Source organism: Grampus griseus (genome assembly GCF_964374135.1).
Source record: "Grampus griseus genome assembly, chromosome: 7".
In the NCBI taxonomy this organism is placed as follows: domain Eukaryota; kingdom Metazoa; phylum Chordata; class Mammalia; order Artiodactyla; family Delphinidae; genus Grampus; species Grampus griseus.
The window spans coordinates 91,441,651-91,459,206 of record NC_139001.1 but is presented as its reverse complement, the minus strand read 5'-3'; the positions used below and the strand labels follow the sequence as shown (position 1 = coordinate 91,459,206).

Here is a 17,556-nt window from a genome sequence, read left to right as displayed (position 1 = left end):
TTTATTAGAATTTAGGACACATCAGAAGTAAAATGGGCATTCAGCTTTGGAAACAATATAGACCACTGATTTCAGTTATATCCTTGGAACCACTCCTGTAAATAAGGGCGAAAAAAAAGTGTTTCTCTGTGCTAGGCATTTGGTATGCATCATATCATTTAATACTCATAATATTGCCTTCTTTTATTAGGGACGAAAGTGAAAGATACAGAAGTAGAATAAATAATTATACTCATAATACCTGAGGTTGCAGAGTCCGAATTTGAAATTGAGCCTAATTCAAAAGCCAGCATCTGTGTTCTTTCAACTTGACCTATTTGTTCATAACTATGGTAAGCTCTTCTATTCTTATGAAAATTCATCATGTCTATTCAGTAGAATGCTCTGAAACTGTGCCTCCATTAACGTGCTTGAGTTTCCAAACTTGCAGTGATCTGCTCCCTCACACGTTTACCTCTGTTGCTTTCCTTTGCCTCTTTCTGGTTGCATTGGGCCTCCAGGCTAAGAGAGCACACCAGGCTTCTTGACGGCATACACTTCAAATTATCCTTTAAAAGTATTGCTTATTTCTTTCTGTTTTTATTTCCATTTCTCTAGGAGGTGGGTCAAAAAGTATCTTGCTGTGATTTATGTCATAGAGTTTTCTGCCTATGTTTTCCTCTAAGAGTTTGATAGTGTCTGGCCTTACATTTAGGTCTTTAATCCATTTTGAGTTTATTTTTTTGTATGGTGTTAGGGAGTGTTCTAATTTCATACTTTTAAATGTAAGTGTCCAGTTTTCCCAGCATCACTTATTGAAGAGGCTGTCTTTTCTCCACTGTATATTCTTGCCTCCTTTATCAAAGATAAGGTGACCATATGTGCGTGGGTTTATCTCTGGGCTTTCTGTCCTGTTCCATTGATCTATGTTTCTGTTTTTGTGCCAGTACCATACTGTCTTGATGACTGTAGCTTTGTAGTATAGCTACAAAGTCTGAAGTCAGGGAGCCTGATTCCCCCAGCTCCGTTTTTTGTTCTCAAGATTGCTTTGGCTATTCGGGGTCTTTTGTGTTTCCATAAACATTGTGAAATTTTTTGTCCTAGTTCTGTGAAAAATGCCATTGGTAGTTTGATAGGGATTGCATTGAATCTATAGATTGCATTGGGTAGTAGAGTCATTTTCACAATGTTGATTTTTCCAATCCAAGAACATGGTATATCTCTCCATCTATTTGTATCATCTTTAATTTCTTTCATCAGTGTCTTATAAGTTTCTGCATACAGGCCTTTTGTCTCCTTAGGTAGGTTTATTCCTAGATATTTTATTCTTTTTGTTGCAGTGGTAAATGGGAGTGTTTTCTTAATTTCACTTTCAGATTTTTCATCACTAGTGTATAAGGACACCAGAGATTTCTGTGCATTAATTTTGTATCCTGCTACTTTACCACATTCATTGATTAGCTCTAGTAGTTTTCTGGTAGCATCTTTAGGATCCTCTATGTATAGTATGATGTCATCTGCAAACAGTGACAGCTTTACTTCTTTTCCGATTTGGATTCCTTTTATTTCTTTTTCTTCTCTGATTGCTGTGGCTAAAACTTCCAAAACTATGTTGAATAAGAGTGGTGAGAGTGGGCAACCTTGTCTTCTTCCTGATCTTAGTGGAAATGGTTTCAGTTACTGTATGCTAACACATACATATGGAATCTAAGAAGAAAAAAAGAAATAGGTCATGAAGAACCTAGGGGTAAGACGGGAATAAAGACACAGACCTACTAGAGCATGGACTTGAGGATATGGGGAGGGGGAAGCGTAAGCTGTGACAAAGTGAGAGAGAGGCATGGACATATATACACTACCAAACGTAAAATAGATAGCTAGTGGGAAGCAGCCACGTAGCACAGGGAGATCAGCTAGGTAGTTTTTGACCACCTAGAGGGGTGGGATAGGGAGGGTGGGAGGGAGGGAGACGCAAGAGGGAAGAGATATGGGAACATATGTATATGTGTAACTGATTCACTTTGTTATAAATCAGAAACTAACACACCATTGTAAAGAAATTATACTCCAATAAAGATGTTAAAAAAAATATTACTTATTTCTGAGTCTGTGGCAATAGGGAGTAGAGAGATTCCTTGCAATGGGGCTGTTAGTGCCACACCACACATGTGCGTCTACCCTCCCCAAAGGCTGCTTCAACGGACATCAGCCCTTCTCATGCTCACTAACTCACATTCCAGGGTCTGTCTGACTGCCATCTGTTTTGTGCTCCACCAGTTTTCAATTTGTTTCTGTTGGCACTTGATTGAGTGGCTCCAACCTTCAGGTAATTGGTGATGAGTTGGAACTTGCTAGCTCTTGGTTTTCATTCAGATGATGCTTTGCTGAACTGCTGTCTCTCGGCACAGCCCAGAATGAGCTCCCCCCTCACTTGAGTGCCCCCCCCCCAGTTGCAGTGCGGACAGCACTCCTTTGTATTTGTAGAATGCTTTTTGTTCTTCACAGTACTCTCAATCTGATCTCATTTCACTGTCTTGACTTCATTGTGAATTACACATAGGGTAAATCAATGAGTGAAGAAACAAAGACACAGGAAAATGACATTTATTTATTTATGGAGGCAATGACTTCAGGTTTTTAAGGAAATTGACTTCTGCCAGTGCCTGCTTCATAATCACCATGTGCTAACATAGGTTCTGAAAAATCTCTTTCTTTATAGGACAGTTTTGATATAGGAGCATCCAGATCATTGAAGTATACTTGGAGGATTTTAGTCACCCATATAATTTAAAACGGGGAAATGAAGACTAATTAGCCACTGTTAGAATAATAATATTAGTCTTCTTGGTATTGAATGAATATTGGTAAAACATTGTTCATAAAGCAGACATATAAAGATAGTACTGGATGAAAATAATTTGTTTAATAAATGAATATGTTGGTGTTAGCAAATTTAAACAAAAAGTACTTGATGCAGTTCTTGACATTCAGGAAGACAGCAAAGAGGGGACATTGAGATTCTGATTTCTGTTCTGCTTTTTATGTTGTGTCACTTTGACAGGCTGCTGACACTCTTTGAAGCTCTGTTTACTAGTCTGTAAAAGTATGTATAATAACTGCTTTCTGGAGTATCAAATATGATTTTATTGGCATTACAAGTACATCAAAAATTAGTAATATTTAAAAGCATTAGTAATGTTTAAAAACATCAGAGGCAGAGCCCAAATTCACTTATAATAAATATTTGTAATTGCTCATAGCTTTCTTTCTTTTATTTATTTATTTATTTATTTATTTATTTATTTATTTATTTATTTATGGCTGTGTTGGGTCTTTGTTTCTGTGTGAGGGCTTTCTCCAGTTGTGGCAAGCGGGGGCCACTCTTCATCGCAGTGCGCGGGCCTCTCACTATTGCGGCCTCTCTTGTCGTGGAGCACAGGCTCCAGACGTGCAGGCTCAGTAGCTGTGGCTCACGGGCCTAGTTGCTCCAAGGCATGTGGGATCTTCCCAGACCAGGGCTCGAACCTGTGTCCCCTGCATTGGCAGGCAGATTCTCAACCACTGCGCCACCAGGGAAGCCCTGCTCATAGCTTTCTGAAAGTAGGTACAAAGTTTTCTTCAAAAAGTATGAAAAGAGCAACTATTTCAACTTTTTTAAATAGTGAACTATAAAATTTAATTTTCTGAAATGACTCAATTCCTCTTTGATCTATGTGAGATCTGTCTTCACTGTCAATGATATTTCATTATTATGATGGCTTTTATTAACTTTCCTGTGAAACTACTATGTATTAATGGTTTTGAACTCAGGTTTGTCATCCGTATTCCATTTTACTTGTGATTTCTATCCCATCCCAAATGTATGTTTCATGTCCAAGAAGAAAAGGCCAGGTTTTCACTTTGAATTTTAAACATGTGTTTATAGAACCAGAGGGTTATCCTACAGGTCCTCCTTTGCATCGTTTCAATCCCCCAGGTTGGTTACATGGGAAAAAAATGTGAAAAAATAATTTCTCTTATGGTGCACTACACCATTGATTGCCAGGGAACCTCTCTGTAAAATGGTTATGTCTGACGGGTCTTAATGGACAGAGAGCTCTCTTGCTGATTTTTGTACACACTTCAGCTTTTTAAAATTTATGTGTTCCTCTCCAAGTCTTAACTTCCTTTCCATTTTGGTCACAATATACATATTACCTTGAAAAATCCCTATGAATAATTTCAAGTGAACTATGGTTTCTTAAAGAAGGATGCAATGTGTTTGACTATATTAGATTCATCATATCCTATTAGTATTCCTTAGGTTTTCATATTTGCAGGGTTTTTTTTTTTTAAGTTTTAAAATACTATATTCGCTACATGGTAGTAATAGAGAAAAATAATAGTACTTGCAGGTAGAAATACTATGGGCGTTTTTAACCTTAAAATTAGTTTATAATTACAGATTTTATGGAGACCATAGTCTCCTCCTGCAGATTTTTCCCCCATTCCAGGAGGTGCCCAGATAAAATGCAATTTGGTTGCATGTCTATTTTTGAGATCCTCATTTCCATGTTGAGAGGCAAGCATTAGGTACAGAGCAATGCTGAATAACAGTTGTGGGAAATAAGTCTGAGCCTTAGAAGCATCCCCAATGCACTGTATTTTCTTTCCTCCTTGTTTCCCTTCTTAGTACTGGCACTTCAGGCAAGTTATTTAACCTCAGGAAGTTAAATAGTTGGAATCGTAGTGCACATCTCAGAAGTTAGAGTGGTGACTGATATGTGTAAATCATTTAGCACAGTGTCTAGCATATAGGTACAAAAATAAATTGTAAGTATTATGTGAATACCAATATTAAGTGCCTCCTCTGTGATAAATGCTATATTAAGCATTGGGGCTGTGGCAGTGAAGATTCCGTGTCCTCATGGAACCTCCAGTCTAATGGGGAATGCAGAAAATTCCTAATCCATTTCAACAGAGTAGAAGCTGTTAATAGGGAAAAAACGAAGGGTGTAATGAGAGCATACGTTGGCACATTTTCTAACCTCTGGGAGGATCAGGGAAGTTTTCCAGGGAGAGAACATTCTTAGGAAACCTCAGAGATGGGTAAGGTTTAGTTAGGCAAAGGAGAGGAGAGGAGTGATGGGGAAGGAGGGGAAAAATGGAAGAAAAGATTCAGTGTGAGTGAGAGCCTAGAGCAATGGTATGACTAGGAAGAATGAACCCAGATCAGAGTGCCGTGCGGGCGCCCTCTATGTCGTTAGCCCCGTGTACAGAACTTGATAACACTTCTTCCTCTAGCAGGTCAAATGACTTTGGCTACCAGAGGATAAGATACTTCTGAGAGGAAAGGGGCCCAGTACTCTTCGGTGGAAGAGGAAAGGCAAAAGTGGAGAATGAGATCCCTGACACATTCTGTTGATGCAGTGATGGACCCGTTTTCTTTGGTTTATGGTGGGGACTGGAAATGGAATGGGGCACAAAAATATCACAGAATTGACTTTCATTCAGTCTCTCTGGGGTCGAAAGAGGGGTCCGGGACTCCTACACTGCTGACAGAGACCAAACCTTTTATCCTGGGATTCTCATTCCAGATGGCATCCTGGGGCCCATTATAGGCCAGGAGCCCCAGTGCAGTTTATTGCTTAGTCTGGCTTGTCTTTTTATTTGGTCCTTGAATGGTTGGAGTTTAGAGTAAAGAAAGAGAGGTAAGCATCACATGGGACATTTTTGAAAAAGGAAGAAGGAGAAGGAGAGAAGGAAAGCAAGGAGAGGGAGAGTGATTGAGATTGAGATTAGGAGTTTATCTGCCCTCAATTCAAACAGGAGTTGCCACCTAGGATCCTCTGGGTGCCAAAGAGATGGCTATGAATTAAGCTTCATTTATGACATTCATTAGTGTCTCCTGAACATTGGTGTGCTGGTGTCATTTATAGTTCTCTTACTGAACTAAAATTATTTAGAAATATTTCAAATTTATAAAAACTTCATAACCTCAATCTTGAAGTTAGCCACCTAAGCTTTATTAACTCTCTCTGCTCCCCTACACACACACACATGAAAACATAATGGTATATGTGTACGTACATACACACCCTATTATTACTTCTGAACCATTTAAGCATATGAGGAAGGCATCATGCCCCTTTGCACCATAATATTGTTAATTCATTATGCATTTCCTAAGTACAAGGATATTTTCTAACATAATCACAGAATAGCCAAGTAATTCTTGACTATTGACACAATACTTATAGCTAATCTGTAGGCCATATTGACACAATACTTATAGCTAACTGTAGGCCATATTCCCATGTTCTCAATGGTCAAAATAATGCCCTCTGTAGCATTTCCATTCCTTTCATTACAGGCTCCAAACCGTACTGCACTAAGCATATTTAAGTCTCTTCCATCTTTCTTTCTCTTTCATGACTTTGAAAGTATTTTGGCTTGTGTTTAGGCCATTCTCCTTTCTTCATTCCCAAGCCCCAGCAATAATATAAATAGGTGACAGTAGGATTCTCTGATTGGATATGCCATACATCACTCATCTGTTCCAAGGCCTCTGATTGGGTTATAAATATGTACCTTCACAACTCCATGGTGTCATAAAATACCAGCCGAAAGAACTATGTGGGGTTGTCCCTGACCGTTATAAAATTTTTACCCAAACATCTTAGCTAAGCAAAAATCTCCTGTTATTTATGTGTCATCCTAACTTCCTCTTTGCAACTGTCCAGGAAAGCCTTACCGGGAACATTATATCATCTTGATGATATCGTAGCTTCTGCCCCTGCTCTTGTCAGTCCCATTATACTAAGACACGAGTCTGGTACTCCTTCCAATTAACTCCCTAAATCTGACGAGCCAGCCTCTAGACTGGGAACATCTTTCATGAACTGCAGGCTCCTCAAAGGCAGGCAGGAAGCCTTATTTGTTGTCCTAACCCTAGCTTGACTCTCCCATTCTTCAGTCTGTGATTTGCCTGGCTTTTTGGTTGGTTTATAAGCCATAGTTCCTTGTGTCTGTTCTCTCTCTCCTTTCCATCTCTCATTACCATTGTCCATACTAAATGTTTTCCAGGTTAAAATAAATAGCAGTCACAACAACCACATATCGTATAACCACAGTGAAACTGTGATGCCTTGTTTTAGCCACTGTCCCCACCTCAACATGGTCCACAAATACTGCTACTTTTCAAGCAGAACAGTTGAAGATGCTGAGGGACAAAGGGCCCTGCCAGATATAAATCCTGATTGGAGCACCTACTATAAAGTTGTTTTATTCTTTGACCTTCAATCTTATCATCTGTAAAAACAAGGATCTTCAAAATACACCTAGATCACTGGGAGGTTGAAGGGCTTTAAGGAGATAATCTCACGGAATGTTCACCACACAATGCTAGGTATGTCTTCATACTATAAATGTTGCCTTTTGCTATTATTTGGGGGATAGGGCCACATCCAGAATATAGTCTCAGCCTCTATTGTTATTATCCATTTAATCTCTCGAAAGACAAGCAGAAGCTCTAAGAGGCTATTCTGCTATACATAGGTTTGCATATCTTTTTGGACCCCTCACATCTAGGGTAAAGTATCAGAAGAAACAGAACCAATCATTGTAGGACCCAGGAATTTAACCTGTGGCCCTTCTGATTGACCAGTAATTTTAGTTTACAGTATTTTAATTTCTGATCATGTTTGCTATGATGTCATAGTAAATATTCCTTTGTTGTATGCTATCTTTTGACCTGTGCAAACTACAGTAATAATAAGAGTACCCTGCACTTGCAAAATCCAAAATTTCCATAACTCAGAATGCTTACATTCATTAATCTCATCTGACTCATTACATATCCCAAAGTCCTGGAGAGACTAAGTGATAAATGCCTTTTCTGTTTGAGCCAATGAGAAGGCCAGAGTGCCCTTGCAAGGTGTGGGTTGTCACTCACTAACACACTGTTTGTGAAAATCTATTTATTGAGTATTTTTCATGGGCCTGGGCATATTCCAGGTACTGGAAATATCAGGAATCAATGAGAATATCTTGTGGTTTTGATTTGCATTTCCATGATGATGAGTCATGTTGAGCATCTTTTCATAGGCCTGTTGGCCATCTGCATTTCCTCTGTGGCAAAATGTCTATTCAGTTCTTCTGCCCATTTTATAATTGTTTTTTTGTTTGTTTTTTTGATGTTAAATTGTATGAGCTGTTTACATATGTTGAATATTAATGCCTTATTGGTCATATCATTTGCAAATATTCTCTCCCATTCAGTAGGTTGTCTTTTCATTTTGTCAATAGTTTCCTCTGCTGTGCAAAAGCTTTTAAGTTTAATCAGGTCCCATTTGTTTATTTTCGTTTTTATTTCCTTTATTTAAGGAGATGGATCCAAAAAATAGTACTGCAATTTATGTCAAAGAGTGTTCTGCCTATGTTTTCCTCTAGGAGTTCCAGGCCTCACAGAGCTTACGTTCTGATACAGGGGAGAGAGATAATTAAAAACAAACAAAACACATCAGGAAACACTCACTTAGTATATAGCATATCAGGTAGTAGTAAGTGATATGGAGAAGAAAAAATCTATAGGGAAACAAAGTGATATGGAAGAGTTACTGATGTTTTTATACAGCCTGCTCAAAGAAAGCCTCTCAAGTAGCAGAACATTTGTGCAGGAGCCTGAAAGAAGTAAGGGGGCAAATCATGCAGGTGTGGGAGGAAGAGCATTGCAGCCAGAGGGAACAGCAAGAACAAAAGCCCTGAGACAAAGAGTGCTTGCAGCTGTCCAGGAGCAACTAGGAAGTGGTTTATGAAGCCACGTACAGGGAGCATAGAATGCCGTGAGCATTCACACGCAGTGCTGCGCCAGACTGGGCAGGACTTTGTAGGCCCGAGGAAAGGACCTGGTTTTCAGGCTAAGTTGGGAAATCACTGAAGAGTGTGGCAGAGAGGAGTGATCTAACTTGCATTATTTTAAAAGGATAATTCTGGTGCCATAGTTCAACATAATCATCGAATGGGAAGGGCAGAATCAGATAGGAGCTTATTGTTATAATCTAAGTGAAAGGTGATGGTGACTTTGACCAGGGTAGGATTGGTGCAGGGGATGAGAAGCAGCTGGATCATGGATCTTACTTTGAAGTTAGAGCTGAAAGGATCTACTCAGGGTGTGGTTACAAGGTGTAAGGTAAATAAGAATCAAAGCTGACTCCGGAGTTTTTGACCTGAGCCTCTGGATGGCTGGAGTTGCCATTGAAAAAGATAGGAAAGACTAGAGGAAGATGCTGGGGTATGGAAAATTAGGAGTTTGTTATCATACATAGAAAGTTCAAACAGTGGTTCAAAGACAGTGGCTTTCAAACTACAGAGTATATCAGAATCACCTGGAGGGCTTCTTAAAACACAGGTTGCTGAACCCCACCCCTGGTGTTGCTGGGGGTTCCCCCACCCAGAGTTTTTGATTCAGTGGGTCTGGAATGGGATCCATAATATCCTTTATAACAAGTGCTCAGGTGATGTTGATGCAGCTGGTAACGGTACTGGGTCTACATTTGGAGAACCACTCACTACTCTAGTACCGGGTGCATCTGCAGAAGAGGTTGGCTAAGGTTAAGAGAATGCCCAGATCGTTAGATGAGAGGAGCGAAATCACAGGTGCTGGAATGTTCTTTGTGCCTTACTGTGGGAGAACCCCCTTAGGGCTAAGATCACTGTGTATTAGCTCATGCCTAAATGGGGAACAGTGGTTTCTGAGTTTTGTTTGATTTTTGTTTTTTTCTGAGTTTTTTTTTTTTTTTTTTTTTTTTTTTTTGCGGTACGCGGGCCTGTCACTGTTGTGGCCTCTCCCGTTGCGGAGCACAGGCTCCGGATGTGCAGGCTCAGTGGCCATGGCTCACGGGCCCAGCCGCTCCGGGGCACGTGGGATCTTCCCGGACCGGGGCACGAACCCGTGTCTCCTGCATCGGCAGGCGGACTCTCAACCACTGCGCCACCAGGGAAGCCCAAATGTGGGTTTTATAGATAAAAACTTAATAATTGTTCTATCCTGAAATTAATCCTGGTATTTAAAGAATAAAAGAGGTTTTCTGATAGAAATACTGTAGAATGAAAAATAGGATGAACATCTACCTCTTAAATAGAGTAATAGTTTATACTTGGAAAATAAAAACCACATACCTACATAATGGAAAAAGCAGTTTTGCAACAATGATCATGACAGTCTAATGGAAAAGTTCTTTTGATAAGCATTTTTCATTAGATTGGTGGCTTTTAAACATTTTCGACCATGACACACTGTAAGAAATACATTTTATATCACAAATGATCACATACGTCATCACTTACTTCTGGAGATATGTATATATGTGTGTGTGTGTGTGTGTGTATATATATATACATACATGTGTATATATATATATATATATATATATATATATATATATATATATATATATCTCAGAAATAACAGTTTATGAAATCATTCTCACCCTGAGTATATGACAGACATATTCCGTGCTATGCTCTATCAGTTTTTAAAGTGCTGATTTTTACCCACTAAACTGAGAACATAGTCCACATGGACTGTAGTATTGGAGTGATGGTGCTGAAATCTTGGCTTTTCCCTTTTCTAGCTGTGTGATATTGATGAAATTACTAAACTATTCTGTGCTATCAGTAAAATGGGGAAAATAATATATCTACCTTACAAGGCTGTTATGAGGATGAAATGAGAACTTAGAACAGTGACCAGCACTATAAAATTATCAGTTATTAAAAGTGTGTTCACAACCCACTAATTTGTCATAACTTGAAGTTTGCAAAAACCACCTCTTCAGATGACCTAGATCAATCTCACCTGCTACCTTCCCTTACAACAGACACAAATTAGTAAACTAAACTTAACTTCCTCAGAGGCAAATTTAGTAAACACCTTTGTTTTATAGGGAAGATGAAAAAACTGTATTTCCTTCTAAAACCTTAAAATGTGCTTCTAAAATGTAAATCTATGGGGAAGACAAGGCATGATCTCTTGGAAATCCACAGCATAAAAGGAAAATCCTCCCTGAGATGATGTTTTATTCATTGGTACAGTGCCTTGCATTTAATGTTTTCTCAAAAACTATTTGTTTAAAGTAAATGGAGGGAATTCCCTGGGGGTCCAGTGGTTAGGACTCTGCACTTTCACTGCCGAGGGCCCGGCTTCAATCCCTGGTCAGGGAACTAAGATCCCACAGCTGCATGGCATAGCCAAAAAAAAAAAATAGTGAAAGGAAACCTTACTAGAAGAGTTCTTAAGGAGAGCAATTGATTCATATAGATAATAAATTAATAAATTTGTAATTTATGAAGCATTTCCTGTTCATTTATATCTTAAAATCTGCAAGTCCATGCTTCCCAAAATGTGTTATGTGGAATGCTAAATGGATACATAAAAGTTTGAGACTCTGAGAGAATCACAATATATAGTATAATAATAGATTATTTGCAAAAACAACCCCAAATTGTAACTGTTGAAATGGAATAAAATTTTATTTATCTCCCAGCAAACAGTCCCAGGTGGGATTTCAAGGTAGGGATAGGACACTCTGCCCCACACAGTCATCCTGGGATCCAGGCTAATGGAGCGTCTGCCATCTTCAAGCTTGGCTTTCAAAGCCATTCCAGTTATCACCGTTCCAGATCCCTGGAGAGGGTGAAGAGCACAGAGGAAAGCCTGTGGGAGGTTTTAGGGTGAGAGGTGGGGTGTCACACATAGCCTCCTACTTACCTTTCATTTGTCAAAACTCAGTTACCTGGTCACGCCCACCTGCAAGGAAGGCTGGGATATATGGTCTACTCTCGTGCCCTGGAAGAGAGGAGAAAACAGATTTTGATGCCTTAATAGAAGACTGTAAAAACATAGTAAAGATCTATTACAAAGATCCTTGTTTAGCACTGTTTAGCTCAATATTTCCTAAAGGCGTTTGACTCTGAAACTCTTCTCTCTCGGCGCCTGTTAACACACTGTAGAAAACGACATACTTCGGGAAAGACTGCTATCGGGAGACTATCAAATCCCATAATGAAAAGAAACCTAAATTTTCCAAGGATGATAGGAGAGATAACTTTTTTAAATGTTTTAAAATATTAATTTTAACACAAATACAGAAAACCATGTAAAACAAACTGTACAGTTTAATGATCAGGTAAACACTCTTGCAGTAGCCACCCAGGTTAGGAGATAGAAACTTGCCAGTGACGCACAAAAAGCTTCATAGCTTATAACCTCCTCACTTCCCTCAGAAGGCAGCTCTGCACAGACTTCTATGATAATCTTTTTTCTTACTTTTTCTTTAGCTCTGTAATCTGTGTGGGCTAGCCATTAAGTTCAAGCTTGTTTTTATGTATGTCTTCAAATCTCTTTTAATCTAGCTTCTTCCATTTCTTTCTTTTTTTACTTCCAGCAATTTATTGGTAAGGAAACAGGTCACCTTTCCTATTGAATTTCCCAGTCTGTCTCTTAAATTGCATCCCCGTGGTGAAGTTTAACGTGTTCATCTGTCCTGGAATTTCCCATAAATTGGAAGTTGGACGCAGAGAGTTAATCAGATTCGGGTCTTTGGCAAGACGACTCCATAGAAGATGTGCTCTTTTTCAGGAGGCACGCGAGGTGTGGTTATCCCTTTTTATGTGCTTGGCTATCACTGATGGTCAAAGCCTAAACTCTTTATCATTTAGGAAACACAAAATGGCAACCTTCCAATTCTTTCATCTTTCTTATTTACTTGTGGAAGTACTACTGTAAGGAGAAACTTTGCCCAAACTGATAATCACCTACTGATCTCTCCACGGATCCCTTATAGTCACCTGCTTTTGGAGAATGTAAAAATCTCCTACTGCCAGGTTTAGTCTTCCAGTTTGGTATTCTTGGGTATGTCAGATGCCCCATTTTTACCTTCCTCTTTCTCCTGCTGGATGCTGATTTCACACAGTTCCGTAACTTCAGTCATTGGTCCCCACCTGTTCATAGTTTGAGGTTTGTGGAGACAACTTGTCACTTCATTTTACTGAGCATATAGTCTGTATGGTTTTGACTTTGCTCTCTTTGTTGCATTATGATAGACAAAGAACGTTTATTTTTCATGCCTGTAATGGGTTTCTTAGAATCTCTGAGAAATATTTTAAACAAGAGAGGCATGAGTAACATTCTTCAGGCAATTTTTCTATCCTAGAGGTTTTCTCTTATCAACCTTTGAGAATCAGGGTTTAGTTTCATTCAAAAATTTCCTTACAAAGCATCGCAATGGTTTTTTTTTATTTTTTTTATTTTTTGCCTCATGAAAGACAGAAAGCAGAACTACTGACTGACAATAGGGCTAATTGGCTAAATGAGGGAGAGACACTCTCAGAATTATCAGAGATACCCTGTAACAGAGTAAAGGCCTTGGGTTTCAATATCTGATGGGCGCTGACAAGGCCAGGCCTTAGGGAGTCATGCTTATCTCAAGACAAGAAATTTACAGAGTGACTTCAATTCACAGGTACCTGGATTTATGCCAGGTTTTATTAAACTGTCATTGTTAATAGTTCAGTGTTGTGAGAAAAGTATCAAATTATACATTCTTAGTTGGAGTTATTGAAGATAAATCATCTAAATTGTCTGTTATTTTATATGGGTAAATTAAAAACTCATTTACTGATATAATTTATTAGTTTAATGATAGACTGTAATTCTGGGAAATACCATTTGGATTTTATAGAAAAAGTATGGGAATGAGAGAAAATATTATATTCTCATTTTATCAGACATACAGACCTATGGGGAACCCTTACATTTAGACAGTGTGATCATAGTCGAGGGTTGACCTTTTGTCTGCTAATGGCAGCTTACAAAAATCCGGTCTTATCGCCCAGAAAGAACCAAATTATCCTACACCGCCAAATATTTATTATTTACATACTGTATGTCGGACACAGGACAAGGCTCTCAGTGTCCAAGAAAATTAAGACACATGCTCTCCAAATAGCCCATGGGAAGGAATACACACATATCAATACTAGTGCAGTGGAAATGTTTACTACACGTGGTGATTCCATTTATAAGAGTACAGGGAAGTCAGTGGAGGCTCTCAGAGGGAATATCTGATTTAATTTTGACAGATGAATACAAAGATTTAGGTCAGGTCCAGGGGTAAAGGCCTTGTTGCTAGAGAGAACAAAAGGTGTGAAGGCACAATGTCGTAATGAAGGATTGAACTTTAAGGTAAGTGCTGGTTTTCAGAGTTCAAAAATCTAGTCTCATAAAAGGGCTTATGTACCAAATTCTACTGGTTCTTATTGGTCATCTCCTTCCCTAGCAAATAAACTTTAGCTATATAACTTTGTCCTTTATAATGAGACTGGTCCAAAGTTGACTTTCAGTTAGTTATCAACACATCAGTTTCTCACTTCTCTATTCAGGAAGTTGACAGTATGTCTTTGTATAAATACTGTAGGGGAGAAAAGATCCCAGTTTATATCTGAAGAGTCTTGATCCAATAAAGAAATCATCTGGGTGTAAGCCGCCTCTGTCATTCTTTTTTTCTTAGCCCACCCTCATCTCCCTAGTGACCTATTCATTATCTTATGAACTTCCAATAAATAGCTAATGAAGAGAAAGTAGTGAGGAGACCCACCAAGTCAATCTATGACCTGTTAGCAGCACTAGGGCAATTTTAAAAGGTGGAATGTACAAATATCACCTGAGATTAGGTTGGATTGTGTTTGTGGATTTCGGTCATCTGCACCTCTTCTTTGCCTGTTTCTATGGATAGCGTTAGTAAGACAGTTAGCTGCAGTGTTGGTTTTCAATATATTAATTTCTAGAAAGTGATCATTAAAGTCTACATGGCTATGAATGACAGGCAGAGAGAGGGTATCATCTTAAAAGCATATCCAGCGGACTAGAGACTGATACGCATATGAGGTCTGAGGGAAGGTATTCTTAAAGACTATCAAATTATGCCCGTCTTCTTCAAACCCCTTTCTCACCCAGGTCTAGATGAAGAACTAAGATACAGAATATGTAAGTGACTTGTTCAAGGTTACATAGTAATTTCAATTGTGTGTTCATGTTTGTGTGTGTTATTTTCTCTTTTGCTTTATTTGATGGTTTAGGCTAAACAGGTTCATAATCCTTACACATGCTCCTTTGGTTCAAACATTAATTGATTTTAATAAGGTAGAAAAGTAGTGAAGCACTAATCAGGAGTATCTTTTAAGATACTTTCATTTTCTTTCATTGGTAAATCATTTAAGTTATTATTCCTTCCCATGAGAACAAATTGGTGAACTAATAAGAAATTATTTGTAAGCATTTAGCATGGGATTCCTTTTCAGATAATGCAGAATAATTACCTGATTTCAATGGCTCTTCTTGATCATCTAGAGACAATCTGATACAATTAAAACATAAAATGACTTTAAAAGTATTGACAGACGATTCAACTATAAAGCCACATGGATAGTAAATGTGTTTCAATGGCTCTAAACATTTAAAATTAGAAGAGACTTTTGTGGCATTTTTCTGCATATTTCAGTGCCATCCAACATTATCATTTTGATTAACAGCCAAGATTAAGTTTACAGGTTGTTCTTGCTACAATATCTGAAAAGGTAAAGGAATAAAAAAATAAACAAAACATCCCAAATATGGAAATGATGATTTGATGACATCACTTCAGAGACTTTTCTTTTTCCTGTGGCTTAAACATCTATGTGCCCGAGGTTTCTGGGTCTGGAATTACGTTGTCGTGACCATATTTAATGGTGTTTATTGAACAACCACTGTGGGTAAAATGTATACCAAGATTTTCAGGGAGTGATATGGGAAGTAGAAATCATGATCCATCATGCCTTCAAAGAGTTTATAAAGAAAAGGAGACAGAGTAATAAAGAAACAAAGAATGATCACGTAAGGGCAGGTGGAACATATATATATATGTTTAGAATCAAAGCCTGTGCTCTTCAGCATGGGTTGCTTAGGAAGGAAGAGAAGGATCTGTCATTCTTAAGAGAAAGACTGTCAACGATGAAGCCTTGGTTAGTGTTCTAAAGAAGAAGAAGTATAGGATTTAGGACACGTGAAAGGAGATTATTCCAGTAGGGGGGAACTTCTGAAGGTCCTCTGTGCGTAGAGCAGATGGATGACAGGTAGCAGGTAGCTTTACCTGGCTCAAGAATGTCATATGAGTTGAGGCTATAAGAGGACATGTGAGACCCCTGGGTAGATTTTGATTTTTGCAGGAGATCTTTGAAGTTCATATCTGTACATTTATTTTGCTGAAATGGCAACAGCATGCAGTGGCTCATCTTCTGTGGATCAGAGGTCCTCCCAAATAAGAGAAAAGTTTTGGTACACCGGCAATATTGATTTCATAATTCCCTCTCTCTGTTTTTTTTAAATGATTTTCTCATTAAAATATTCTGTGTGATTATTTCTATTGGGCTAGACTATCTGAGGGCACAAGGGACATTATCTTCCTTTTCTTCATTCATTGAAACATCAAAATGCATGCGTCCCTTGCTACATGGCAGACGAATTTTAGAATAGAGAGTGTTTAATGGATGAAAATAGTCTCATGTGCCTACCTATACATGGGAGATAGAAATGTAGGCTTCATCGTAATGTAGAACAAGAAAGAGCTGTCAGGTGAAAACCCCCCAAACTATTTACATTGAATCCCATAATGGTTTTATTTTCTAAATATTCTGTTTCATACTCTCAACAGTCTCTACCCTGTGGCTGCTGTACGTGTGTCTCTGTGTATACAGATAAGCACATAGAATTTATCAACAAACACGGGGTCCTTTCTAACTCTGCCTGCTCTTTGATTTTCACAGTCGTGTGATCCACACACAACGCAGAGAAGAACCCGCCATCTGCTGAGGCCGTCACTGAGCTCAAGGACGTGCGCTGAAGACTCACAGGTGCGGCCCTGCCTCCTCAACGAAAATTGCTTCCAGTTCCAGTACAACCTAACAGGTACGGTTGAAAACCACGAAGCAAGGAACCAAGCTGTCATAGAATGGAGCTGGTCCATGGCTTTTGTCATTTCAAGAAATTCAACCTTGTGCTGTACTTGCTCTACGGGGCTCACGAATGGGGGACCTCACTGGATAGGGATGTTTTAGAGGCACTGAAAATCACCACGGCCTCATTCAGACACAGCTCAGGTTTCTCTTGGGCACCACAGGGCTCAGTGTCTGATACCAAAGGACTGTGTAGTCATGCTGATCTGCTCCCTGCCATTCCCTGGAGCGGCAGACACACAGAATGCCACGAAATGTGGAAGCGGTTGTCTCAGCATAGAATTCAGTACTGATGACCAAATGGCCACATGCCTGCAGAGGCAAAACAATAGCCTTTTCCTGAAACTAATTCCCCACGGAGGACACAGCGGCACTACTGAGATTTCTCGTGTAGAGAACCTCCTAGGGAATTGTATGGGGCTGCCTGATTGTCTTTATAGGTAAACATTGACCTGGCGTATGTTCCCTTTTTCTTTAGTTAAAGGTCCTTCAGATCATTAGTTTTCATAATAATTTTTGAGAAATACAGTAAAATTTCCTTTTCCT

At 38.9% G+C, this 17,556-nt stretch overlaps 1 protein-coding gene across 1 annotated transcript in view; it reads left to right on the top strand.

The window, feature by feature from the left end:
• The window catches only part of THSD7B (thrombospondin type 1 domain containing 7B), a gene marked incomplete at both ends in the record, with an annotated part of 764,094 nt that overhangs the window by 699,935 nt on the left and 46,603 nt on the right, over window positions 1–17,556 (top strand). The window contains one exon of the mRNA XM_082658783.1: window positions 16,822–16,963. Coding sequence (XP_082514909.1) covers window positions 16,822–16,963 — 142 coding nt within the window. The remainder of the gene's footprint in view (window positions 1–16,821; window positions 16,964–17,556) is intronic.